The sequence below is a fragment of the Phyllobates terribilis genome, unplaced genomic scaffold (assembly GCF_046119375.1).
Source record: "Phyllobates terribilis strain yellow unplaced genomic scaffold, ASM4611937v1 Scaffold_1__5_contigs__length_1240528914, whole genome shotgun sequence".
NCBI lineage: Eukaryota > Metazoa > Chordata > Amphibia > Anura > Dendrobatidae > Phyllobates > Phyllobates terribilis.
The window spans coordinates 259,977,014-259,998,678 of NW_027362761.1; the positions used below are offsets into that span (position 1 = coordinate 259,977,014).

General features: G+C 45.4%; 1 protein-coding gene across 1 annotated transcript; it reads right to left on the minus strand.

Annotated features, from left to right (window-relative positions):
• Positions 1–7,805: 7,805 nt before the first annotated feature.
• Positions 7,806–8,759, minus strand: LOC141258960 (olfactory receptor 6M1-like). The gene has a single exon (XM_073674324.1). The coding sequence runs from the start codon at positions 8,757–8,759 to the stop codon at positions 7,806–7,808; it is 954 nt and encodes a 317-aa protein (XP_073530425.1).
• Between the last annotated feature and the right edge of the window lie 12,906 nt (positions 8,760–21,665).

Sequence of the window (21,665 nt, forward strand, 5' to 3'; positions counted from 1 at the left end):
CAGCAACTAGCGGTATTGGAGCCCAGGGTAAATACTAAAAACAGAGGAGCCAGAGGTGTAATTGGAGCAAGTTTTAAATCAGTAGTACAGTGGATGTGGACAAAGCAGGAGAATATGCCGGACACACAGCTGGGGAACGGCTGACGTTACTGAACCCCAATAACACGGCAGCAAGTGTTGACTGTGCAGACGGCACTTCCGAGCGCCAACTGGCGGTGTTGGAGCTCAGGGATAATACTGAAAACAGAGGAGCCAGAGGTGTAATTGGAGCAACTTTAAAATCTGTAGTAGTGAGAATGTGGACAGAGCAGGAGAAATTGCCGTCCGCACAGCAAGGGAACAGCTGACGTTACTGAACCCCAATAACACGGCAGCAAGTGTTGACTGTGCAGACGGCACTTCCGAGCGCCAACTGGCGGTGTTGGAGCTCAGGGATAATACTGAAAACAGAGGAGCCAGAGGTGTAATTGGAGCAACTTTAAAATCTGTAGTAGTGAGAAAGTGGACAGAGCAGGAGAAATTGCCATCCGCACAGCAGGGGAACAGCTGACGTTACTGAACCCCAATAACACGGCAGCAAGTGTTGACTGTGCAGACGGCACTTCCGAGCGCCAACTGGCGGTGTTGGAGCTCAGGGATAATACTGAAAACAGAGGAGCCAGAGGTGTAATTGGAGCAACTTTAAAATCTGTAGTAGTGAGAATGTGGACAGAGCAGGAGAAATTACCGTCTGCACAGCAGGGGAACAGCTGACGTTACTGAACCCCAATAACACGGCAGCAAGTGTTGACTGTGCAGACGGCACTTCCGAGCGCCAAATGGCGGTGTTGGAGCTCAGGGATAATACTGAAAACAGAGGAGCCAGAGGTGTAATTGGAGCAACTTTAAAATCTGTAGTAGTGAGAATGTGGACAGAGCAGGAGAAATTGCCGTCCGCACAGCAGGGGAACAGCTGACGTTACTGAACCCCAATAACACGGCAGCAAGTGTTGACTGTGCAGACGGCACTTCCAAGCGCCAACTGGCGGTGTTGGAGCTCAGGGATAATACTGAAAACAGAGGAGCCAGAGGTGTAATTGGAGCAACTTTAAAATCTGTAGTAGTGAGAAAGTGGACAGAGCAGGAGAAATTGCCGTCCGCACAGCAGGGGAACAGCTGACGTTACTGAACCCCAATAACACGGCAGCAAGTGTTAACTGTGCAGACGGCACTTCCGAGCGCCAACTGGCGGTGTTGGAGCTCAGGGATTACAGTTCAGGTGGTAGAAACATGAACACAACAGGAGACCTGGATACTGTTGCCAACCAATTATTTATTCTGGAAGAGGACTGGCAAATTCATGAGAGATCCAGGCCTTGTTCATTCTGAGAAAAGTAAGCCGGTCAAAGTTATCGGAGGATAGTCACATGCGACGGTCTGTTAGTACACCACCTGCGGCACTAAAGACGCGTTCCGATAATACACTAGCAGCAGGGCAAGCTAGCACCTCCAGTGCATACTGACTAAGCTCTGGCCATGTATCCAGCTTACAGACCCAAAACTTGAAGGGAGAAGAGCCGTCTGGGAGTACACTAAGAGGGCAAGACATGTAGTCTGTCACCATCTGACGGAAACGTTGCCTCCTGCTGACTGGAGCCGTCTGTGATGGTGTAGACATTTGTAGCGGCGGGGACACAAAACTTTGCCACATTTCGGCCATACTGGTCTTGCCTTGTGCTGAGGCGCTGCTTCTGCTCCCTCTTTGTGCAGAGCTTCCTCCACTGCCTCGACGCACTGAGCTGCTTTGTAAAGCACTAGCAGCACTGCTCTCGGTTGGAATGGAGAACATGATGGAATGCACCAGTGCGTCTTGGTACTCCCGCATTTTACGCTCCCGGTTCAACGGTGTTATGAGGCTTTGTAAGTTGTCCCGGTAGCGAGGATCTAGGAGGGTGGACACCCAATAATCAGCCGTGTTGAGAATGTGGGCGATGCGGCGGTCGTTTCTCAGGCACTGCAGCATGAAATCAACCATATGCTGCAGACTGCCAACTGGCCAAGAAACGCTGTCCCCTGCTTGAGGCGTGATCTCTGCCTGCTCTGCATCACCCCACCCTCGCTCTAGATACTGACTACTAGAGCATTGTGTACCTCCCTCCTCTGGACAGATGTCTTCCTCATTCATTGACTCCTCCTCATCCTCCTCACAAAGTGTCCCCTGCCTAGGCCTTTGTGAGGAACCACGTTGCGCAGACTGTAGAGAAGCAGATGGCATTTGTGACTCCTCATCCTCCACCTCTTCCAAAACCTCGTCCCTTAGTGCTTGCAGTGTTTTTTCAAGCAGGCAGATAAGGGGGATAGTCATGCTGACTAGTGCATCATCTGCACTCGCCATCCACGTGGAATAATCGAAGGCACGCAAAACGTGGCAAATGTCCTTCATAGAGGCCCACTCAGTGGTGGTGAAGTGTGAACGGCGCGCACTGCGACTTGTTTGCGCCTGCTGCAGCTGGTACTCCATTACTGCTGCCTTCTGCTCACACAACCTCTCCAACATATGTAACGTTGAATTCCACCTTGTGGGTAGGTCACATATGATGCGATGTTCCGGAAGACGTAATCGGCGCTGCAGAGCTGCAATGCGTGAACTTGCGTTGCTGGAACGCCGCAAGTGAGCGCACTCTATGCGGACCTTGTGAAGCAGTGCATCAAGATCCGGATAGTCCCTCAAAAATCTCTGCACAACCAAGTTGAGCACATGTGCCAGACATGGGATGTGAGTGAGGTTGCCTAGGCCCAGAGCTGCCACCAGATTTCGGCCATTGTCACACACTACCATGCCTGGCTGGAGATTCGCTGGCACAAACCACACGTCGCTCTGCTGCTTGATGGCATTCCAGAGCTCCTGCACTGTGTGGCTTCGATTCCCCAAAGAAATTAATTTTAATACGGCCTGTTGACGTTTGGCCACGGCTGTGCTCATATCGGTCATCATAACAGGTAATCGTTCACGGGTCGATGTGGAGGTAGACCGTGACGGCTCCTGCAGCGCTGATTCAGAGGAACTGGAGTATGAGAAGGAGTCAATGTGTACAGACTGGATTCCTGCAATCCTTGGAGTTGGCAGAACACGTACAGCGCCACTCTCAAGATCTGTACCCGGCTCCACAACATTTACCCAATGGGCAGTGAGGGAAAGGTATCGTCCCTGTCCATGCTTACTGGTCAACGCATCGGTGGTCAGGTGGACCTTGCTACTGACGGCGTTTTGTAGCGCTTGTTTAATTTTTCCCTCCACATGATGTTGCAGGGCAGGGACTGCTTGCCTGCTGAAATAAAAGCGGCTGGGCACATTGTATTGTGGGACTGCCAATGCCATAAAGTTACGGAAGGTGTCAGTCTCCACCAGCCTGAATGATAGCATTTCAAGGGCCAGTAGTTTAGCAATGCCAGCATTCAGAGCCTGTGCTCGGGGGTGGTTTGCCGAGTATGGGCGCCTTTTCTCCCATGCCTGTGCTAACAATGGCTGTAGACTGGCCTGGGAGTGTGAGGATGACTGGGAAAGTGGTACTGTGGGTGGAATTACACTGTGTCTCTGTACAACAGTGCCAGAGATTCTTCCATGGCGATCCTGTGAGGAAGCCGAACCAGCTGTGTGTGAGCTGGAGGAAGAGGCTACAACACGAGCTGAAGAGGTGGTAGGTGGTGCTGTAGGTTGGCCTAGGTCTTCAGTGTGTTTTTGTAACTCCACCACGTGCTTGGTCCGCACATGTTTCCACATATTTGTGGTATTGAGGTTGCTGACACTTTTCCCTCTTTTCACCTTCTGATTACACAGCTTGCATTTGACAAAGCAAATGTCATCTGCAACTGTGTCAAAAAAGGACCAGGCACTGCAAGTCTTGGGAGCGCCCGCTTTGGATTTTGGAAGAGCCATGCTCCTAATGGGTGCCGAAGTGGAGGCTACAGGCAACCAAGTCTGCCCCCTCCCTCTCCCTCCTTTTTGGGCTGTTCGGGGAATCTCTTCCTCAGAGCTGCTCCCACCACCTTCCTGTCCCTCACACCATGATGGGTCAAGGACCTCATCATCTACACCACCCTCTTCAAACAACTGCTTCTCCTGGGTAGTCTCGACAGCACAGTACGCACCAGAAAGTGGCACCTGAGTCTCATCATCAGATGTGTACTGAGGTGTGCTGCTGACCATAGGCACTGGCCCACCCGCCTCTTCAGATTCAGAGAGACAAAACGGTTGCGCATCACTGCATACTACCTCTTCTTCAAATTCTCGAATTCTGCTTGGCTGGCCCCCTCTTTCCAAGCCAAGAGATTCAGAGAACAGAAGTAGAGATGGCTCCTGTCCAGGGCTCTCTGACTGCTTGGGCAATTTGGCAGGTGGTGAAGAGACAGATGGGTGCTCTTCAGTGCTCAGGACCTGAGAGGATCTGGAACTAATTGAAGTCGATGCGTTAGCTGCCTTCCATCCGACAACGGCTTCAATTTGGTCCTCCCGCAGCAGTGGGGTACGGCTAGCTCCTACAAAGCTGCGCATAAAGGACTGTTACCTGGTAAAACTGGGGGATGCTGAGTCACTGGTGCCCGCAGCAGGCACAGAATCCCCACGTCCTCTCCCTGCAGGCACAGAATCCTCATGTCCTCTCCCTGCAGAAACTCCACGCCCACGTCCACGACCACATGCCTTACTCCCTGCCTTCTTCATCTTGGTAGACTGATAAAGATAGGCAGAAAAGTACTTAGTGTGCTTATTCCTGAACAGCTGCTAACAGGTATAAGAAACACTAATTTTATAAAGTGTGGACTAGACTTTAATATGAGCTAATGTGGCCTACACAACTGTAAAGTGGAGTGTTTGGTGAACTTTATTTAGGTTTTTTTGTCACAAAAAAGACACTGGATGTGCCCAAAGATGTAATACCGATAGTATCACAAACTTTTTGTAGCTATTACAATGTAGGAAGGTAACCTACAATGCAATAGATGAGGCTACAAAAAATAGGCTAATACTAATCTGGCTGGGGCTGCAGGGCACAATGCTGCAGAAAGGCTCCTCTAACTACTCCTATATAGTGTGTTTGGAACCAATTTAGCTGAATACGGATGGAACCACCACACTAATAGGAGAAATCAGGAAAAATTATGAATTGGCAAAAAAGGACAATGTATGAGGCAGTGACACACACTGAGTGCACTACAACCAGACGTGGCTGAAGCACACACTACAGGGTGAGCTGCACTCACTCACACAGACCTTGCAGACAGCGGTGAACAGCACAGAGAACTGTGCACTAGCACTGCAAGGCACAGCGATTTATAAAGTAGCTTGGGTAAAGCAGAATAGAGGAAATAGGTAGCTAAAACTGTCCCTCAGAACAACAGCGTCCTATCCCTAACTGAATTCACAGCAGAGTGAGCTCAAAATGGCGGCGGCGGCTTTTATAGTGCATCATGACATCATTTCAGCAGCCAATCACAGCCATGCCATTAGTTAAGATGCCTACATGCCTAACAGGATGTGCCCACACTTCTTAGGATCCTCATTGGCTGAATAAAATGAAATTGGCTCATTGCATTATGGGAACTTCCGATTCCGGTATACGATATTGAAAAAGTATTGGAATTAAGTATCGGAATTCCGATAACGCGAATATCGGCCGATACCCGATATTTCAGTATCGGAATGCTCAACACTACTCATTACCCATACTGTATGTTACTCCTGCTGAATTGGCACCAGCCCCATCGCACGGTTTGGCGCTAGCGTTCATGCCCCAATTGATTACTCTTAATATATATGCAGCCTTATTCACTGATTCCAATTTCCCTTTGCTTTGCATTATTATACCGTGGGCTGTTGTGTCATGGTTGAACTGTCATCCCTTTATTTATTCTCATATGTTGGCTATACTGTACATTATCATCTTGTAGTTATTATCATCTCCTCCTGCTGTGTTTGTCGCTCTCCTGCTCTGTGTTTTAAACATTTGTTTTTTATGTATTATTCTTATTTATCTCAATAAAGTTATATTTGTACCTTTTTTGGCTATACACAGTTTTTGTAGGTTTTCCATATATCATGCGTTTTCAGCTACCTTACTTTTGTTACTTTGAACTTTCTTGATTTATTATTTTTATCCATTATTATTTATGCACCGATTTAGTTTGCTGCTCCTTTTGTTCAGGTTCAGACACGGCAAATTTGTTTCTGATTTTAAACTGAATCTCAACTCAGTTCTACAAAGTAGAGTACAATGTTAGTGAATGGGGGTTAGGTTGAAAACCATCTTGTGAAGTTTCATCTAGAATAGTGGAATGTTTCTGAACCAGTCTCTGGACTAAGTAAATCCAGACGAATTCTGAATTATCCTGAATATTGTGCAAAATAACTAAGTCTACACAAAGCCAGAAAAGTAAAGTTATCCAATTTGCATTTTATTTTCTTAAAATGTGTATTTTTCTTTTAAAACTTAAAAATAATTCATTCATATCACTATATATGAAAAATAAAGGAGGGTAACATATGTATACTTATAAGTTAAAGTCACTACATTTATACGTTTTGGTAATATTTGTACCATTATTGCAGGAGAATATTTATGTATTAATTGTTATGTTCATTTGTAATGGTCACATTTTTACCATATTTAGATTATATATTTGAACAGTTTAAAGGGGTATTGCAGTGAAATAAAAAAAATATTTTCAATTCTCCCATACTGTTTTGTCTTGTTAATCTGAAAAGCTATTTGATATCTTATAGTTTCCCCGGTGTCCTATTCACCCTTTTAGATAGTGAACACCGTTTCGCTACATTTCCCATAGTTCCCTGCATTATGGATGTTATGTGATGTTCGCATTCAGAAAAAAGATTGCTCACTGACTCGTTCTAAGATTAATTGATTACCAGCTTCAGGAAGACACTGCTACATTTGTCATCTTAAAGAATTTTGCACAATAAACCCCCGCCCCAATACATATTAGGCTAATGTCAGCCGCACCCACCGATATTGATGAGTGTAACTGATATTCTAACATATATGGGGGTGCCAACCAACCAATTTCGGTGAAGATGTCAATAAGGTAGAGATAAGCTGAGAGCAGAGCTTTTTGTCAGTGGCTTTCTTAAAGACAACAAAGAAGCACTTAGCGGAAAAAGTGTTTCAGTGCATCGATAAGACAGCCAAGATAACCGTTGGCGATTGTTCAGCCAGCCGCCATCTGTTTGTGTGTGGGGTGGGGTTGACTTTACTCTCAAACTCCCATGCTGAACATTTACCTAACCATGCATGCAAAGTAGAACAATGCCCATTCATAACACTTCCCATTCACTGCATACAGGAAAATTGGGAACATAGTGTGCAGAGTCGACCAACTGATCATAACAATTAGAAACAGAACATAACTGGCAATGTGAATTTTTTTATTATAAGACCACTGAAACACTGTATTAAGAGTCTATCAGAAAGTTTGATAACTTTTAAAAGGTGATGCGTAAAGACCAACTTAATACCCCTTAAAGTTGTTTTATAGAAAGGGGGTTTGGTAAGAAAATTAAAATATTAGTCTTTCAAATATGATACCTCTTAATGACCGACAAAGACATCATGGGTCTCTTCATCAGGCAAGATTGTGTTACACTGATATGTAGAAATACTTGGGCGGTGAAATGGTACTGTATAATTTAATTTCATATAATAGATCTGAAGAGCTCACACTCATTGCCCATAAACTGCTGGGTTAATAACAGGACTTTGTTTTATGTAAATCGTTTCTTTATTGGGAATCTTGTTCACGATGTCTGAGCAAAGTCACTTACTGTTGTACATTATGCCATCCATTGGTGAACCCTTTGTGTTTAGCAATTTCCTTAGAGCTTCTTTTACTTCTTTGTTACGTAGGCAATAAATTAAAGGGTTAAGTAAAGGGGTCACCACAGTGTTGAAAAGAGCCATGACTTTGTTGACATTCAATGGGTAGGACACGCTAGGACGAACATAAATAAATATGACCGTACCATAGAGAATAGTGACCACCGTGAAATGTGCGGCACACTTGGAGAAAGATTTTTGCCTACTTTTATTGGATGGAATTTTAAGTATAGTAGAGAGGATGAATAAATAAGATACAACAGTAAAAAACAGTGATGTGAGAATGATGATGCAAGCAAATAAGAAGATTGTAATTTCTTCTAGGAAGGTATCCTTACATGAAAGCTTCAGAAGAGCTGGGAGGTCACAAAAGAAATGGTTGATAATAGCAGGTTGGCAAAATGTCAGGCGAGATATAAAAAGTATAAGAAAAAACACAGATAGGAAAGCAACAGACCAGCAAGTTACAGTAGCCTGTACACATACTTGACCAATCATGATGGAGTGATAACGCAAAGGGTTGCATATTGCCAAGTAGCGGTCAATGGCCATTACACCAAGGAGGAAAAACTCTGTGGAACCCAAAGAGAAGTAAAAATATGTTTGTAACAGGCATCCAAAAAATGATATCGTTTTCCAACCAGCCAAATTACATAAGAGTTTTGGTGCAATTGACGATGTATACCAGATCTCTACGAAAAAGAGCTGGCTAAGAAAAAAGTACATGGGAGTATGGAGTCTGTTGTCTACACGAACCAAAATAATGATTGCAACATTTGCCACCACAGTCAATAAGTAGATCACAAAGAAAACCACCAAAAGCAAAGACTGGAGTTCTAATGAGATAGAAAACCCAACCAGGAAAAATTGTGTTGCACTGCTCTGGTTATCCATTATCTTTACCCTGTGAACATAAGGGAATGATAAAGTGTATTATTTCGTTATGTATTTTATATTATAAGTATAATAGCCCTGTAAGGCATAATGACGTATAGCTACATCATGGAACGCCTTCAGTTAAGGCTCCATGAGGTATCTCTATGTCACGGTGAACACGCAAGCTCAGAACCTGTGCCTATGCAATAACTTCAGGAGCCGGGTGTGGTGAGGGCCGGGCTCCCGATGTAGTGGCTCTAGTCAAACAAATCTGGGATTCCAGTCATTAAATCCCATAGTTGCTGCGGTCAATAGCGATTTTGGCATCTAGCTGGTTAGACAGGAGAAGGGAGCTACCTCTGTCACTGTATAGGCCCCCCTGCAACGTGACTGCAAGATGTAGATGCATTGCTATAATGACCAGAGGCCTATCCCTGGCCTTTGGGTCTGCCAACTATAGAAGTCTTCTAGGCTGTGACAAACGAAGTGCCAAATAGGCCACTTTTCAGTAGAATTCTGACAGGAAGCTATAGTACATTACTAGTGCAGTGTATTATTTAAAAGATAAAAAAGAAAAGAATAGAGAACAATTCCAGAATAAATTTTTTAATGCTGCCTTCCAAAAAATAGAATAAAAACTGCTGAAAAAGTCATTTTTTTTATTTTTTTTATACAGGAGACTATATGGAGTTTCATACTGGATATGGGGGTTGTGTGTGAGCTCTTAGAGTATATAGGGAGTTGTTGACGCGCCTCCTGGGCCGTGGGGTACTCGGTGCCGGGCCGGTCGTTGCTAGGGGAGATGTCACAGTGGCGGGGACCCGGTCTGTGACCCAGGGCGGTCAATCAAAAGGGGGAGATTTACAGGGGATTTATAGTTTTTATATACAGTTCGTGACGCCACCTGTGGTATGCGGCTAAAGGGAGCCGCCACTGCGGAGCAGGTCCTCTGGAGCTGGTGCAAATGCAGCAGAGTTGGTTTAGCTCTCCACAGGTAGAGCTTAGCTCCAGGGCAGTGTAGATGTTGTTGCTATGGTGTAGCGCAGAGGATGGCGCAGATAATAATCACAGAGACAGTAAGGTGCAGTCCTCAGGGTTTACTCACGGTTTCTTAGACTTCCAGTTACCAGTACTAGAGTAACTTCCCACGGCGTCCCGTGCTTACTCAGGGAGGGGTTCAGCAAACTCCCAGGTCTCTCCGGAGTACGTAACGGGACCCCCTTCTGTGTGTTCCTTCTGGCCATCTCCCTGCACCTCACACCCAGTGTCTCAGACCAGTGGCCGCGGACCTTGTCGGGCGACGTCTTCTCTGTCCCCTGGGTCCTCTATGGCCACCTTTCTGGTGATTAGATGTGGCTTGTGGCTGCAGTACCTGAAATACTGCAGCCTCCGGTTTCCTAGTTGAGGCATAAAGAACTCTGCTAGTTTAGGGACTTGTCCCCTCTGTGCGACATGACCCCTCCACCTCCTGGTAGATTCGGGCGTACGGGTGGCCTCCAGCACTACCCATACCCCTGGGGTCTCTTCCACGTTCCTGGAGCCTTTCTCCTGCTCCTCTCTCTCTCTTCAGTCTTGGGCCTCTCAGGCTAGGCCCTCCTCCTGAGCAGAGCTCCTACAGAGCTCCTGCTCCTCTCACTGTCCTCCCCTGACTGAACTGAACTCCCAAGATGGCTTCTCTCTTTATACTATCCCTAACAAGTGCTCCCCCTGATCTTCTTCCTCCACCCACACCCACTACATGGTTCCCCTACTTTGGTTCCCCCCACTCCAGCCAGGGACAGGGCTCAGCAGGAAGCGACGCATCTTGCCCCTCCTGCTGGTCTGGAGTAGTATAGTGTTGGATGCAGGTGTTAGGGTCCCGGGCAGTACTCCTTCCTTACCTGAGCGTGAGATACCACACCTCTGGGTGAGATGCAGTACCTCTGTGGTGACTAAACCCGCAGGGGCACCACATACCCCCCTGGTAAAACACAGCATGTCCGCGGGCTGGAACAGAGTAAAACACGGTTTTAGACATACAATTTTTTTAGAATGCATTCACATAGAAGATAATAAACAAAACTTTTTCTTCCCTTTATGGGAGGCACATTACTTGAACGTTACAGGTTACTATATAAAACTTTTTAAAGAACACATTTTTCTTCTTCAAAACATTTTTCAAGCAGATAAAACACTTCTCATATCAAACATTTTCAATCAAATACAGTGAAATTTACAGCCGAATGTCCTTTCCACTGGTAAGGTGCAATTTGAGCAACATGAGGGACCCGTCCGAAAACCCTCAACGTAAGCCTTGGGCATGGCTGCCGGGCATAGGTGATCCAGTTGTTGGACCACGTCTTCAGCCACGCCAAACTGATTTTTGTTCTGAGGTCAGTCTTGTTGTATAAAACCAATAAGGGGCACTTTAAAAAGTGCAACTATTTACAAGTTAAGTTTTTGGCTGCTCACAGTCCTCAACCGGTCAGTTTTGGTTCCCTTACCGGGTAATTATGCACACAAAAGCAAACTTTTTAAACTTGCAGTGTCTCTGCTATACCCTTCCGGGTAACTATATACAGTCTTTAAACTTTTTCTTTCAATTAAACGGTTCAACAGTGGTGCTCCCTTCGGGGAGACACCTGATTTCTGCAGGCTGACCCAGCCGGGTCATCAGCCTCGTACTGTGGGGGCATGTCCTTTCTCTCCTTCACCACTCTGTACACCTGGAGGGCATACCACCCGCACTCTCCCTTGTGCCGGGTAAAGGTGACACTTTAACCGGGGTAGAGGTTTCGGTCGGGATGCCCCTGTTGGAGATGGGGCTCGACGTCCCGCCGATTTACAAAGACGTCCCGATCCGTCTGCGGCTCTCTGACGAAGCCCCATCCGACGTCCAGGTCGAACTTCACCACTATCCCCTCCAGACGGGGACTGGGTGTGGTTGATCTTGTCTTGCGGTCCTGGGTTTTGGCCGCCATGTTCCGGGCCTCCATCTGCTCCCACTGCACCTGCCGGTCGTGACGCTCCTTCTCCCGCTGCAGGAGCTCCTGTCGGCAGTACTCCTCCCTCCTGAGGGCCTGGGTTTGGGTCTCCCACGGGAACCACATTAGGTCCCCCTCCCGGTTGTCCTACCGAAACTCCTCTCCTCCTTGGCAGGTAACCGGTAGTGCAGGTGTGGGCGCTAGAGGGAGTCCCTGCTGGTCCTCGAACTTAGCGGACCAGTCATAGCCGGGGCCTCCGTACACCCACTCGGGTGCGGGGGCAAGTGGCTCTTGGAGGGGGCCTAGGAGCAGGTTGGCGGAGCAGGTGCTCGGGATCGGAGGCTCCACCAGGGGGCCCAGGAGCAGGTCAGCACTCTCAGCGCCCGGGACAGGGAGACTCCTCTTACCTGCTCCCGCTGCCGCGACTGTGCCGTTCTCTGCCTCCTGGCTCCGTTCAGGCTCCTCCGGGCCTGGGGCGCTGCTGGTGGAATGCAGTGCTGGCTGCTGCCGGGTCACAATCTTCCCCAGCAGCTCCTCCTTCCAGCTGGCGATGGCATCCTGCTGGGCCCTCTCCATCCTCCGGCCTAGCTCCTGGATCTCGGCATGGAGGAACTCGGTATCCTCCAGGGATAATTTAGCCATTGCATCCTCCAGGGTGAGAGGCATTTCTGGTTGCTGCAGGCCATGGACGGGAGCTTGCTCCGGACTCTCCTCCATGTTGCCTGCCGGGTGCGGTCTGTCCAGACTGCTAGAGACTCCGCCTTGTCTCCTAGGTTTATTCTCTCCTCTCCCCTTTCCAGGGCGGTTCCATGGCAGCTTGCTGTCGGACACACCTAGGGGCGGCCCCCCCAGCTTGATGGACACATCCACATGCATGGTTACTGCTACTTGGGGCGGGCCCCGCTTTTGGCGCCATTCTGGAACACGGCCCACGATGGGAGGTGGTTTCTTGTTGTCTTTGGTCTCGCACATAATGGCGCCTGTTCTTCTGGGGCGGGCACCACATTCAGTATAGAACTCAGTCTCTAGGCGCACAATACCCGGTGATAACGGGTGGGTTCATATCCTGTTCGTGACGCCAAAAATGAAGTGCCCCCTGGGCTTGTGGGGTACTCGGTGCCGAGCCGGTCGTTGCTAGGGTAGATGTCACAGTGGCGGTGACCCGGTCCGTGACCCAGGGCGGTCAATCAAAAGAGGGAGATTTACAGGGGATTTATAGTTTTTACATACAGTTCGTGACGCCAACTGTGGTATGCGGCTAAAGGGAGCCGCCGCTGCGGAGCAGGTCCTCTGGAGCTGGTGTGAATGCAGTAGAGTTGGTTTAGCTCTCCACAGGTAAAGCTTAGCTCCAGGGCAGTGTAGATGTTGCTGCTATGGTGTAGTGCAGAGGGTGGCGCAGATAATGATCACAGAGACAGTAAGGTGCAGTCCTCAGGGTTTACTCACGGTTTCTAAGACTTCCAGTTACCAGTACTAGAGTAACTTCCCACGGCGTCCTGTGCTTACTCAGGGAGGGGTTCAGTAAACTCCCAGGTCTCTCCGGAGTACGTAATGGGACCCCCTTCTGTGTGTTCCTTCTGGCCGTCTCCCTGCACCTCACACCCAGTGTCTCAGACCAGTGGCCGCGGACCTTGCCGGGCGACGTCTTCTCTGTCCCCTGGGTCCTCTATGGCCACCTTTCTGGTGATTAGATGTGGCTTGTGGCTGCAGTACCTGAAATACTGCAGCCTCTGGTTTCCTAGTTGAGGCTTAAAGAACTCTGCTAGTTTAGGGACTGGTCCCCTCTGTGCGACATGACCCCTCCACCTCCTGGTAGATTCGGGCATACGGGTGGCCTCCAGCACTACCCGTACCCCTGGGGTCCCTTCCACATTCCTGGAGCCTTTCTCCTGCTCCTCTCTCTCTCTTCAGTCTTGGGCCTCTCATGCTAGGCCCTCCTCCTGAGCAGAGCTCCTGCAGAGCTCCTGCTCCTCTCACTGTCCTCCCCTGACTGAACTGAACTCCCAAGATGGCTTCTCTCTTTATACTATCCCTAACAAGTGCTCCCCCTGATCTTCTTCCTCCACCGACACTCACTACATGGTTCCCCCTACTTTGGTTCCCCCCACTCCAGCCAGGGACAGGGCTCAGCAGGAAGCGACGCATCTTGCCCTTCCTGCTGGTCTGGGGTAGTGTAGTGTTGGATGCAGGTGTTAGGGTCCTGGCAGTACTCCTTCCTTACCTGAGCGTGAGATAGCACACCTCTGGGTGAGATGCAGTACCTCTGTGGTGACTGAACCCGCAGGGGCGCCACATTGTCAGCGTACTTAATTCTGCTCAATATTAAGTGATAAGAAAAGTGATGAGAAAAAGTCATATTGAGCCACAAATTAATACTAATAAAAACTACATTTGTCCCACAAAAAACAAAATCTTACACAGCAACCTTTACTCAAAAGTAAAGAAGTTATGGCTCTCTGAAGATGGTGGCACATAAAAAAAATGTTGTTTTTTTAAGTAAGTTCATTGTGCTAAATGTGTAAAACTTGAAAAAAAAATTATAAATTGTGTTTCTCTGTAATTGCGTTAACCTGCAGAATAAAATTAACCTATTCATTAGGCCGCATTGTGACCATTGTGAAAAAATAAAATAAAAAACAATTCCGGAATTGTATTTTCTTGTTAATGACATCTCCCCAAAAGTGGAATGAAAAGTATGTATCCCAAAATGGTATAATTGAAAAAGAAGATCGCCCCGCAAACTTCAAGCTTTCACATAGTTTTGTCAATCAAAAATGTAAAAAGTGTGACTCTGAGAATGTCAACACAAAAACAAATGTATATTTTTATATATAAACATATAAAAATCTGCTGCACTTAACAGTTCAAGGAAAATATGTAATTATAGGAAAACTGATGCCCACTGTGCGTCTAAAGACGTAGAGCTATGCCTTTTTTCTGCATGAGTTTTATAACAACCCGTAAAAAAAATTGCATTTTTAAGAGCAGAATTCCAGCTTTTCTGTACTAAAAACATGGGGGAAAAAATCACAAAGGAATGGCCATGCAGAATTTGAAAAACTATTGCACAATTTAAATTTCCTGGTAATTAAACCAGTGAGATGTGTAAGGAGAGTTCACGTCTTCTTGAAGGAGAAGTTATGGTAAGGCTGGCAGAGACATTTTGGTGTGCATGAGATTGTGCAGGCATTAAACAAGTATGATAATTTCTCTACATACCTTGAATACTGTCATATATACATTAAACAGTAAAATACCAAACAACTTACTGATCTTAGCTTAGATGAAGACTGAAAATAAAATAAGTACTGCGAAATAAATGATGGGCTTATCGTCCTACAATTCTGTTGGTCTGAGGGACATGTGTGCCAGGAAAAAGGCAGATATATAGTACAATTAGAGCTCATGGGAAGTCTTATAAAACATCTGAGATCCCTCAACAGCACTTCAGGGATCATTTATAGTGACAATAATAAATAATGAGTTAATTCATACAAATGTGTAATTTTCCATTTAAAATGCAACAATGTACAAATTAATATAAGTCATGGAATTAAACTTTATTACTTTGGCATTAGGTAGGACTCTAAAATAGGACTCTATTGGTGTCTGATCTTACTGTAAGCCTACAAGTGGTATACATGGGGGAGCTTTTTTTTCATGGCACTGATCATTAAAGTCATTACATTTTTCACCAGATTTCACAATATAAACTGCATACATACAGTTGAAACCAGAAGTTTACATACACTATATAAAAAGACACATATGAATGTTTTTGTCAATATCTGACATGAAATCAGAATAAACCTTTCCCATTTTAGGTCAGTTAGGATTACCATAATTTTTAATATTTGCCAAATGCCAGAATAATGAGAGATAGAGAATGTTTTAAGGCATTTTTATTACTTACAGCAAAGTCAAAAGTTTACATACACTACGATTACTATGCCTTTAAACAATTCTGGACTGCCCATATGATGATGTCATGTGTTTGGAAGCTTCTGATAGGTTTTTGGCAACATCTGAGTTAATTAGAGACACACCTGTGGATGTATTTTAAGGCATATTTTTATATAGTGTATGTAACCTCTGGTTTCAACTGTATGTATGCAGTTTATATTGTGAAATCTGGTGACAAATTTAATGACTTTAATGATCAGTGTCATGAAGAAAAGCTCCCCCACGTATATACCACTTGTAGGCTTACAGTTAGATCAGACACCAATAGAGTCCTATATTAACTACTTAATAACTGCCAATACTCCTTTTTTCGGGAGTCATTAAAGGTCCTTATTGCTCAGCACTGTCTTTTTGCGGTGCTGAGGAATTAGTGAATAGTGACACCAAGCGGGTGTTTCTTAGAGGGTGTCAGCCTGCTGATACCCTCTTGCGCTGCCTAAAATTGATGTTAGTTGTAATTATCTAACCCCTTAGAAAGCAGAATCTAGATGATATCTAACTCCCACTTTCACGCCATAGTCACTCCCATGAATTGATTACAGCTTGTTGATGGTTTATATGGATATCGCAACCAGAGGCCAAGTAATGGCCTTTGGATCTGTTAGCTAGCTATGGTATTGCAATATTAAAGTGCATTCGACCAGAAAGTGTAAAATATTCAAGTCCCATAGAGAGACTAAGTAAAAAAGTTTTACAAGGTTCAGTAAAATTAAGAGCGCAGGTTGTATGTTAAAACAAACAAAAAAACATTCTTATAATTGGCACTGCCATGTCTGGAACTATCTGAACTATAAAACTGTGATATTATTTAACTCATATATTTAAAATATGCCAAAAATGCTGCTCTTTTCACATACTCAACACACAAAAAATAAATAAAGCACTGTTTTAATGCATGATGACCGGCATAAAAAAATATAAATAATTCCTAAATTGATGGTTTTTGATTATTCTACCTCTGAAAGATCAAAAAGTGATTCAAAAATGCTATGGTCCCCAAATTAAAAAAAAATAAAATCTTCAACTCATCTCTCCAAAAAATAAATGCTAATACTGCCCTGATGGCAGAAAAAGTTACAAAAACTATTTGAATCTGGTATCTCTGAACTTGTACTGACCTGAAGAACAAAGCTGTCTGATCACTTATACCACATGAAGAACGGCGTGAAACAAAATAAAAAAAAATCTGAACTGTTGTTTATGTGTTCATTCTGTCTCCCAAAAATCAAAAAATGCATTCATATTTATCCTGTGCTCTACATCTAGCACCTATGTTGGGATTTTTGTCTAAATCCACGAAAAATGAGAATCAGACCAAACCCCCGATTGAACTATGCACTATAATTAGACAAGATAGAGTCACTGTGGACTCCATGTGGTCTCCTTTCTGCTTGTATTCATATTTTTCAGTGTGCTCAAAAGCATGCTTGCCCACAATGTTGTGAATGCCTAACAAAACTCCAAAGTGTCCATCTGCCTCATCAAAGTGAATGGTTCCAGCTGTAGTTCCTTCTGTATCCTGTTTTAGGGGATTAAAACTGAAACAGATTCTCAACAAAATATTATGTAGCTCAAAGTGTTACTACTAAAAACTTGAATCCATCCTGCAAATAACAAATCCTCACTCAGATCCATCATCTGGGAATGAAAAAATAAGGGGTTTTGAAACCCGCACTTCGCACTCCGAAATCCAAATATCCATCATCCCTTTTGAGCTCCACCGTGTGCCCAAATGGCAGTTGGGGCACATGTTTGGTACTGTCGTAGCAGGTAGATCCCACTTAACAAGGTAGATGTGTAAGGTGCCACAGCAAGGTAGTCGTGGGTGAGCTGTGGCCCTTGCTCACTTTGGCACCCTACAGACAAAGTGTGTCCTCCATCTGGTGTGCTGCGGTGTATGTGATGTTCTCCACTTTCTTCTGACCTGCCAGTCTCTTCTGACTCCAGGCATTCCTCTTCTGGAACCAGGGCAGCAATGAATTCAAAGGTCATAACAATAACTGGAACTTTACTTGGTAACAGGTAGTATTTACAATATTTACAGGCAGGTATAAAAGATAAGGCTGTCATCTTTCCCACAGGTACTTGATATAACTTCAGCCCTGGTTCCCAATTTAAGTGAGGCATCTCTGTTGCTTTGTTCTCTAGCCCTAGAGAATCTTCCTCACCAAAGTCCTAGACTTGAGTGCTAACTTCTTCTGCAAGCCTGCAGACAGAATGTGCCCCAAGGTCCTCGACAACTCTCTCAAGGTTCCCAGGCCAGCTAAGGGGACTCTTGTGGAGGGATTCTTGTGTCTGATGATCTACTTTCCGGGATACTAGGCTCACATCTACCCTAGCAGCCAGAATCGAGCCTGTCAGTCTGAAGTACTTCAAACTACTGACTCAACTCACTTCCTGTACTCAACATTAACACTGGGTTCCCCCTCCCTCTACTGGGCTGGTTGTCAGAGTTAACCCCTACCTGGACTAAACTGCAGCCCCAGAGGGTTCTAACTTTTGGGAACATACTTTTAACCCCTTTTTAGTGTCGGAGGGAAACTACCTCCTTCACCACTACTACACATGCCATTCTTAAGAAGCACAAGGTTGGTCCACTGCCTATGTTAGTCTAGAAAACATAAGTGGTATTGGCAGTGGTCATTGTGTAGTGGTATATTTTTGACCATGTATAGAGGTTATTTTTGTAATATTTAACAGCAATTGTGGTATACCATAATTATATACAGTATGTATAGGTTTTCTTTTAAGAGCCTGGGGGGTCATATATTTTGGAACTTGGGTCCCTGACATTTTAATATCTTAGCAATGCCCTTGCTGCACACTAGATATACAATCATGGCCGAAAGTGTTGGCACCCTTGAAATTGTTGCGAATACACGTTTTGTTATACACATGTTTATTTCCTTTGTGTGTTTGGAACAACACAAAAAAACAGAGGGAAAAGGGCAAATTGGAGGCCCATTTCCAAAATTGTGGGCAAACAACTTTTTTTCAAGCATGTGATGCTCGTTCAAACTCACATGTGGCAAGTAACAGGTGTTGGCTATATGAAAATAACACCTGAAACCAGATAAAAAGGGGAGAAGTTGACTCAATCTTTGTATTGTGTGTCTCACTAAGCATGGAGAACAGAAAGAGGAGAAGAAAAATGTCTGAGGACTTGAAAAACAAAATTGTGGAAAAATATCAACAATTTCAAGGTTGCATCAGTGTCAGAGTGAACAATCTTTCGACATTTGAATGAAATGAAATACTATGGCAGGAGACCCAGGAGGATCCCACTGCTGACAAGAGACATAAAAAAAGCGAGACTGCAGTTTGCCAAAATGTACATGAGTAACCCAAAATCCTTCTGGGAAAGCGTCTTGTGGACAGATGATGCAAAATAACCTCGGCACTCAATTTGTTAAAAATAGATGTGGAATTTATTACAGTCCAAACAAAAACAGACGTTTCGGCCTCAATCTGTGGCCTTCATCAGTGTGGTCTATAACCAAAAATAAGATAATCAAATTACAAAATATAAGTGTAAGACTACACACAATAAAGTATTTTAGATAAGGAAAATAATAAAATACAAATACAAATTGAAGATCAGTGTCACATTTAGAATAAATTCAGTACATATAAGAGGAGGCTTCAGAAAAAAGGAAACTACCAAGTTGTTTAGAGTCAGGTGTAAGGGGAGAGTGGGCAGATGCCTCTGGGAACATGTGTCAATCCTGTGGAAGTACACGGGTCATTAGGTCAAGTGCCAAACCCCAAAAATATGCTCGGGTGCTGTCAGAGTATCTAATTGGTGCATACCTGTTCACCTGTAAGGAAGGTCCTTGTGTCCAAACGCGGTGTCCACCGCTGGTTAGTGTGAGGTGACCAAGTGTGGTGGTCCATGGCACTATTTAAAGACGTGGGGGTGATGGTGATTGGCTAACGAGCCCTTGGTGCGTGTCCAGTGAATAGTGGAACGCAGCTCTGCGTGTCAGCAGAGTGGCGTGCGTTCCGTGAAACCGGATGTGACGTCACCGGATATGTCGAGACAGGAAGTCCTATGCGTTCCACGTACAGTCAGGTGCGTTCCGCGAGACCGGATGTGACGTCATCGGATGTGACGTCACCTGGATATGACACGCGCGGAAACAGGAAGTCCTATGCGTTCCACAGTGTAGGAAGTGTGTATCCATACATAGAGGTATGCGTTCCACAATCAGAGAGGCGGTTACTGTCATGACGGTCATCAGTCACCATGTCACGTGGATAGAAGTGCATGGTGGTGAACTAGGGAAGTGCATCCAGGACTGTGAAGTCCATTCTTTTGTGGTGGATCAGTGATCGGTCCATAGATGGTGTCCAACATAACACAATATAAATTTTATCTGCAATATAAAAGGAATAGTTAAGACCAATCATATCCATGGGATAATAACTTGTAATGTTATTAATTAACTTGTAAATACATATCGGTACTGATAGATCCCATCATATTGTATGAACTGACCATCAACTCGAGCACTTGATCCATTCGAGGTAAATATCGATCAGATGAAGGAGGCCAAGTCATAGTCCCTATTGAGACCCCTGGGGGCAAGGGACTGTAGTTCGTGTATCCAGTATGCCTCCCTCTGTTTGAGCAGGCATACATGATCGCCACCTCTCCGTTTTTTCTCTTGTGGACAGATGAGACCAAGATAAATCTTTTTGGTCTAAAGCCCCGCTATGTGTAGCACAGGTGATAGGATGATCGCAGCTTCACATCTCCTAAGGGGACTATTGAAGACAGTAAAAACTAAAAAAAAAGTTAAAAGATTAAAAAAAACACAAAAGTTCAAATCAACCCCCTTTTGCCCCATTCAAAATAAAACAATTACAAAAAAATAAACATATTTGGTATCTCTGCATTCATAAATGTTCAATCTATCAAAATATAAAGTAAACTAATCTAATTGGTAAATTGCATAATGAGAAAAAAAATCGAAAAGCCAGAATTAAGTTTTTTTGGTCGCCGCAATATTGCAATAAAATGTAATAACAAGAAATCAAAATATCATATCTACCCCAAAATGGTATCAATAAAAACATCAGGTCGGCATGCAAAACGAAAACCCTCACCTAGCCGCAGATCAAGAAGTGGAGACGCTACGGGTCTCGGAAAATAACGACATATGCAAAAAATTTCTTTTACAAAGTTCAGATTTTTTTTTTCACCACTTAAATAAAAAAGAACCTATACATGTTTGCTATCTACATATGATGCGCCCCTGGGCCTGTGTCGCGCTGCGTTGCGCACGCGGGAGCTTACCCGGAGCCGGATCTCTTGAGGGTTGTAGTCTCGTGGCGGTGATCCGGTCCGTGCCCAGGGAGTCAGACTAAGTGGCGCTGTATCAGCGGTAGATGATGGACGACTACGCCACCCGTTGAATGCAGCTATGGAGCTGCCGCTGCAGGGCAGACCGCTGAGGCCGGTGGTAGGATAGTGCAGCGTAGATGGTATAACCCCCAACGGGAGGGGTATGGCCTCAGGGCAGCCGACGTGGATGATGGGGGTAGCAGGAACCACTCAGAGACGATGCGGTGTAGTTCAGGGTCTTTACTGGTGACAAAGATAGACCCTCCCGGAGTACTGGCTAGCGATTGGGGCCTGGTCAGTCCTTGAGCAGATGGGATCTCCCCTGGCCAGGCGGAGTTGTAGGCCTCCCAAACTGACTGTACTCTTCTGGCTACCTTGCTAGAAGTGAGTATAAGTAGCCCACGTCCCTGAGTGTACCGTGTGGTGCTCACCCGTATGGCCGGTGACTCGGGGCCTTCTAGTAGCTTCCGCTCCACGACGGCGGTGCTGGTCCCATGCGTGTGACCGTGCCTTTGGGTTTCTTGGCCAGAGGACCTGAAATCCCCTGCCTGACGGATTTTGCTGCTGGGTAGGAGTTAGTCCCCACAGCCTCGGACTCCGGGTCCGGTAAGAAATCTTCTCAGTCAGGGCGAGCTCTACAGCTGCCAGCCC

Bases quoted from the DNA above. Each gene is read 5' to 3' on its own strand.
- LOC141258960 (XM_073674324.1), bottom strand. From the start codon at position 8,759: ATGGATAACCAGAGCAGTGCAACACAATTTTTCCTGGTTGGGTTTTCT.